Consider the following 7,123-nt stretch of genomic DNA (forward strand, 5'->3'; position numbering starts at 1 on the left):
TAGTCCCTGGGGCAGTGTACAGACAGCAGCTACATATACTGTCAGCCAGGCAGAGACACAGCATATATACAGGGTGCAGAGTCCCTGGGGCAGTGTACAGACAGCAGCTACATATACTGTCAGCCAGGCAGAGACACAGCATATATACAGGGTGCAGAGTCCCCGGGGCAGTGTACAGACATAGCTACGTATACTGTGTATATCATACAGCCAGGCAGAGACTCAGCATATATACAGGGTGCAGAGACCCTGGGGCAGTGTACAGACAGAAGCTACATATACTGTGTATATCATACAGCTAGGCAGAGACACAGCATATATACAAGGTGCAGAGTCCCTGGGGCAGTGTACAGACATAGCTACGTATGCTGTGTATATCATACAGCCAGGCAGAGACACAGCATATATACAGGGTGCAGAGTCCCTGGGGCAGTGTACAGACATAGCTACGTATGCTGTGTATATCATACAGCCAGGCAGAGACACAGCATATATACAGGGTGCAGAGTCCCTGGGGCAGTGTACAGACAGCAGCTACATATACTGTGTATATCATACAGCTAGGCAGAGACACAGCATATATACAGGGTGCAGAGACCCTGGGGCAGTGTACAGACATAGCTACGTATATGGTGTATATCATACAGCCAGGCAGAGACACAGCATATATACAGGGTGCAGAGTCCCTGGGGCAGTGTACAGACATAGCTACGTATACGGTGTATATCATACAGCCAGGCAGAGACACAGCATATATACAGGGTGCAGAGACCCTGGGGCAGTGTACAGACAGAAGCTACGTATACTGTGTATATCATACAGCCAGGCAGAGACACAGCATATATACAGGGTGCAGAGTCCCTGGGGCAGTGTATAGACAGAAGCTACATATACTGTGTATATCATACAGCCAGGCAGAGACACAGCATATATACAGGGTGCAGAGTCCCTGGGGCAGCAGCTACATATACTGTGTATATCATACAGCCAGGCAGAGACACAGCATATATACAGGGTGCAGAGTCCCTGGGGCAGTGTATAGACAGAAGCTACATATACTGTGTATATCATACAGCCAGGCAGAGACACAGCATATATACACAGGGTGCAGAGTCCCTGGGGCAGTGTACAGACAGCAGCTACATATACTGTCAGCCAGGCAGAGACACAGCATATATACAGGGTGCAGAGTCCCTGGGGCAGTGTACAGACATCAGCTACATATACTGTCAGCCAGGCAGAGACACAGCATATATACAGGCTGCAGAGTCCCTGGGGCAGTGTACAGACATAGCTACGTATTCTGTGTATATCATACAGCCAGGCAGAGACTCAGCATATATACAGGGTGCAGAGTCCCTGGGGCAGTGTACAGACAGCAGCTACGTATTCTGTGTATATCATACAGCCAGGCAGAGACACAGCATATATACACAGGGTGCAGAGTACCTGGGGCAGTGTACAGACAGCAGCTACGTATTCTGTGTATATCATACAGCCAGACAGAGACACAGCATATATACAGGGTGCAGAGTTTCTGGGGCAGTGACATGGGGGGGGGGGGGGGGCAGTGTGCAGACAGAAGCTACATATACTGTCAGCCAGGCAGAGACACAGCGGATATACAGGGTGCAGAGTCGGGGGAGGGGGGGTCATTTATATTCTGTACCGGTTACTGTGGATCCTGTAGGATGCACTCTGGGTATTGCAGATCTGGGGCACCTGGGTATATACACCTACAGAGCGGAACCCTCCGACCACTTGTGTCACAGTAGATGAGAAGATGTCATTGCAGTGTCCTGTATGTTATGTGTACATAGAGACGGGCAACCACCTAATACCTGAGCTGCCCACGTGGTGCCAAGTGCGGGGGCTGAGGTTTGCTGTAGTCACAGTGCATTGCTGGTCCCCAGTCCCTCATGTGGTATCGCTGTCAGGGGGGCTCAGCGCCAGTGCTTGGATCCTACACATGCAAATCCCCGTATAATGTGGTGGCAGAGGGCGCAATCAGCGCCACATAATCAGCACATGCCCATCAGGGGGGGGGGGGGGGGGGGGGGGCAGAATAACCTAAATTTTATGGCTGTAGCCTTGGAATTTTACATGTCCCCAGGAGTAGATGGGTGCCGGACAGGGTCCCGACAATCGGGATCCCGACAGGCATTTACCCGATGTCGGGATACCGACAGTCAAAACACCGACACACAGGGTCCCGACGGCCACCCGCTATTTTCCCTCGTGGGGGTCCACAACCCCCAAAGAGGGAGAATAGAATAGGTGGCGAGCATAGCGAGCGCAGCACAATGCTGTCTGCGTCCGGCCAGTCGGAATCCCGACTGTCGGAACCCTATACCACATCCGAATAGATGAAGTCAGGTTTCGGCCTATAATAGGTCACACCTCTATGGGAAATATCAGATATGACCCATAGTCCCCAGCAGCAGGACAGACAGGCACATGTGATTACAGCCAGTGCAGTGGAGGCTGGCAACCGTATGATGTCACCCAGGCACACACTGACCATGCTCCTACCAGTACACAGGTTCCTCGTGCTCCTACCAGTACACAGGTTCCTCGTGCTCCTACCAGTACACAGGTTCCTCGTGCTCCTACCAGTACACAGGTTCCTCGTGCTCCTACCAGTACACAGGTTCCTCGTGCTCCTGCCAGTACACAGGTTCCTCGTGCTCCTGCCAGTACACAGGTTTCTCGTGCTCCTACCAGTACACAGGTTCCTCGTGCTCCTGCCGGTACACAGGTTCCTCGTGCTCCTACCAGTACACAGGTTCCTCGTGCTCCTACCAGTACACAGGTTCCTCGTGCTCCTACCAGTACACAGGTTCCTCATGCTCCTGCCAGTACACAGGTTCCTCGTGCTCCTGCCAGTACACAGGTTCCTCGTGCTCCTGCCAGTACACAGGTTCCTCGTGCTCCTACCAGTACTCAGGTTCCTCGTGCTCCTGCCAGTACACAGGTTCCTCGTGCTCCTGCCAGTACACAGGTTCCTCGTGCTCCTACCAGTACACAGGTTCCTCGTGCCCCTACCAGTACACAGGTTCCTCATGCTCCTACCAGAACACAGGTTCCTCGTGCACCTGCCAGTACACAGGTTCCTCGTGCTCCTGCCAGTACACAGGTTCCTCATGCTCCTGCCAGTACACAGGTTCCTCGTGCTCATGCCAGTACACAGGTTCCTCATGCTCCTACCAGTACACAGGTTCCTCGTGCTCCTGCCAGTACACAGGTTCCTCGTGCTCCTACCAGTACACAGGTTCCTCGTGCTCCTACCAGTACACAGGTTCCTCGTGCACCTGCCAGTACACAGGTTCCTCGTGCTCCTACCAGTACACAGGTTCCTCGTGCTCCTGCCAGTACACAGGTTCCTCGTGCTCCTGCCAGTACACAGGTTCCTCGTGCTCCTGCCAGTACACAGGTTTCTCGTGCTCCTGCCAGTACACAGGTTCCTCGTGCTCCTGCCAGTACACAGGTTCCTCGTGCTCCTGCCAGTACACAGGTTCCTCGTGCTCCTGCCAGTACACAGGTTCCTCGTGCTCCTGCCAGTACACAGGTTCCTCGTGCTCCTGCCAGTACACAGGTTCCTCGTGCTCCTGCCTGTACACAGGTTCCTCGTGCTCCTGCCAGTACACAGGTTCCTCGTGCTCCTACCAGTACACAGGTTCCTCGTGCTCCTGCCAGTACACAGGTTCCTCGTGCTCCTGCCAGTACACAGGTTCCTCGTGCTCCTGCCAGTACACAGGTTCCTCGTGCTCCTGCCAGTACACAGGTTCCTCGTGCTCCTGTTAGTACACAGGTTCCTCGTGCTCCTGCCAGTACACAGGTTCCTCGTGCTCCTGCCAGTACACAGGTTCCTCGTGCTCCTGCCAGTACACAGGTTCCTCGTGCTCCTGCCAGTACACAGGTTCCTCGTGCTCCTGCCAGTACACAGGTTCCTCGTGCTCCTGCCAGTACACAGGTTCCTCGTGCTCCTGCCAGTACACAGGTTCCTCGTGCTCCTGCCAGTACACAGGTTCCTCGTGCTCCTGCCAGTACACAGGTTCCTCGTGCTCCTACCAGTACACAGGTTCCTCGTGCTCACACCAGTACACAGGTTCCTCATGCTCCTGCCAGTACACAGGTTCCTCGTGCTCCTGCCAGTACACAGGTTCCTCGTGCTCCTACCAGTACACAGGTTCCTCGTGCTCACACCAGTACACAGGTTCCTCATGCTCCTGCCAGTACACAGGTTCCTCGTGCTCCTGCCAGTACACAGGTTCCTCGTGCTCCTACCAGTACACAGGTTCCTCATGCTCCTGCCAGTACACAGGTTACTCGTGCTCCTACCAGTACACAGGTTCCTCGGGCTCCTGCCAGTACACAGGTTCCTCGTGCTCCTACCAGTACACAGGTTCCTCGTGCTCCTGCCAGTACACAGGTTCCTCGTGCTCCTGCCAGCACACAGGTTCCTCGTGCTCCTGCCAGCACACAGGTTCCTCGTGCTCCTGCCAGTACACAGGTTCCTCGTGCTCCTGCCAGTACACAGGTTCCTCGTGCTCCTGCCAGTACACAGGTTCCTCGTGCTCCTGCCAGTACACAGGTTCCTCGTGCTCCTGCCAGTACACAGGTTCCTCGTGCTCCTGCCAGTACACATGTTCCTCGTGCTCCTGCCAGTACACAGGTTCCTCGTGCTCCTGCCAGTACACAGGTTCCTCGTGCTCCTGCCAGTACACAGGTTCCTCGTGCTCATACCAGTACACAGGTTCCTCGTGCTCCTGCCAGTACACAGGTTCCTCATGCTCCTGCCAGTACACAGGTTACTCGTGCTCCTACCAGTACACAGGTTCCTCGGGCTCCTGCCAGTACACAGGTTCCTCGTGCTCCTACCAGTACACAGGTTCCTCGTGCTCCTGCCAGTACACAGGTTCCTCGTGCTCCTGCCAGCACACAGGTTCCTCGTGCTCCTGCCAGCACACAGGTTCCTCGTGCTCCTGCCAGTACACAGGTTCCTTGTGCTCCTGCCAGTACACAGGTTCCTCGTGCTCCTGCCAGTACACAGGTTCCTCGTGCTCCTGCCAGTACACAGGTTCCTCGTGCTCCTGCCAGTACACAGGTTCCTCGTGCTCCTGCCAGTACACATGTTCCTCGTGCTCCTGCCAGTACACAGGTTCCTCGTGCTCCTGCCAGTACACAGGTTCCTCGTGCTCCTGCCAGTACACAGGTTCCTCGTGCTCCTGCCAGTACACAGGTTCCTCGTGCTCCTGCCAGTACACAGGTTCCTCATGCTCCTGCATGACTAGTGCTGGACACTGTGATATCATGTAATAAGCGCCTCCCTCTCTCATCCCAAATATAGATATTTAAGACGAAATATATGTTATCATTACTGAGCCAGCCAAAGTAAATCCATGAGACATGGCCTGTTGTCAGGACAGGGGAACCAGAGCTGGGTACATTGTATCCTGCTGGATCCTATTACATCATCACACCAAGGAATACATAATTGTATGTGTGTATATAAATAAAGCGATATCTTTCCCAGTACATAGTGTGACAGGGAGGGGTGACAGTCCCCACACAGACCGCGCAGCAGGGACGGCGTACCGGCGAGAACGCGACAGATGTTGGGGAAAAAATAAACATTTTTATGTCCGTCGTCTACAGAAACTTCTATGATAAATCTGGTGATTTTCTTCCTAACTGCACTTGTGAGAAACTTTAGAAAATTACAGCAATTAAAATATTCATCACAGTAACATAATTTGTGAGGATTTTACCACATCAATTACATGCTGGAATGTGACACACGGAATGAAAGAAACGTAATGCACACAATTGTTATTCCGGCTGCGCTCGCACCTGCTGCCTGATATTGGGCACATTAGCATTCCCCCATTACAGGCACCAAGGTCCAGCCACCCCATGTGGGCTACATCCAAGGGCTGAAGCCGGACAGCGAGTCACATGCAGTACAGGTGCCATTGTGTTACCTCTTGTATCTTCTCCCCCCAGGTTCTGGACACATGTACAGCCATTCCAGACTCATCTTGGTGCTCGTTTCTCTGACAGTGATCCTGGAACTCACGTGAGAATAGGCGGCTTGGCCAACCCCACACAAGGACTCCACCACGCATTACACCCACGTCAACCAGTTTTTATTTTCTATACTAGCTCCAGTCTTGTTATCGGTTGGTTTCTGTCTGTGTTTTAGCTTCCTCGAGCTGATAAATTAAAAACAAAACCTTTCCTTCTCGCTGCGTGCCGTTATTCATAGTACTGGATGCACCGGCCGGCTGTCCTGTGTTCTATGGTACTGCTGATTGGCTGCAGCTGACTGATGGGGGCGGGGCTGGTAGCCTGTGGACCAGTGATTTTCAACCTTTTTACCTTGAATAAGATTTAAAAATTTCCAAGGCACATTATGAGATCCCCACAGGGCAAAACACATTGGCCCCCACAGGAAAAACAAACAAACCTATTGGCTCCCCTATAAAAAAAAAACAATCACATTGGTCCACACAGGTAACAAAAATAAAATACATTGGCCCTTTACATAAAAAGAAGAGACCAGTAAATAACAGTTGAACTGGTGGTGGCTGTAAACTGGTTTGGGCATCTCTAGATCTGGGGGCACACTTGAGAACAGCTCAAGGCACACTAGTGTAACACGGCACAGTGGTTGGAAAACACTGCTGTAGACCGTGGGGGGGCTCTGGGATCCAGCATTAGGCACTTCTGCCGCATGTGGTGAGCCGGAAGCGTCCTTGGAAGTGGTTACAAATAAATATTGGTCGCAGTGTTCTAGAACGTGTTGGTGAATGTGGAATTTACTGCGCACGTCCAAGTAGCTGCGATGTGCAGGGGTATCACTGTGGATAAAGGATTCCATGTCAGAGTCTCCTGGCGAGATGAATTGACCCCTATGGGTCTTGTAAATGGGCTACGTGGTTCAGATCTGTTAGCAAGTCAGATAATAGTTCTGCAAGTCAGACTAATGAAAGCTGGTGTGTGATTGCTTTATTTCTGTGATGGAGAGACTGACCAACTCCCTCCTGGATCATTACGCCTAAGAAAGGAGGTCCGTGCGGTAGTGCGGCCCTCATTCGCCTGTGGTGGCTGCACAGTGTAT

At 52.6% G+C, this 7,123-nt stretch overlaps 1 protein-coding gene across 1 annotated transcript in view; it reads left to right on the plus strand.

Annotated features, from left to right (window-relative positions):
* IGSF21 (immunoglobin superfamily member 21) overlaps positions 1 to 6,240 on the plus strand; it is a 400,123-nt gene extending 393,883 nt beyond the window's left edge. Inside the window, exon 10 of the mRNA XM_083161891.1 lies at positions 6,007 to 6,240. Coding sequence (XP_083018017.1) covers positions 6,007 to 6,083 — 77 coding nt within the window. The 3' untranslated portion in view covers positions 6,084 to 6,240. The remainder of the gene's footprint in view (positions 1 to 6,006) is intronic.
* The last annotated feature ends 883 nt before the right edge of the window (positions 6,241 to 7,123 follow it).

Source organism: Crinia signifera, chromosome 19 (assembly GCF_055691185.1).
Source record: "Crinia signifera chromosome 19, ASM5569118v1, whole genome shotgun sequence".
NCBI lineage: Eukaryota > Metazoa > Chordata > Amphibia > Anura > Myobatrachidae > Crinia > Crinia signifera.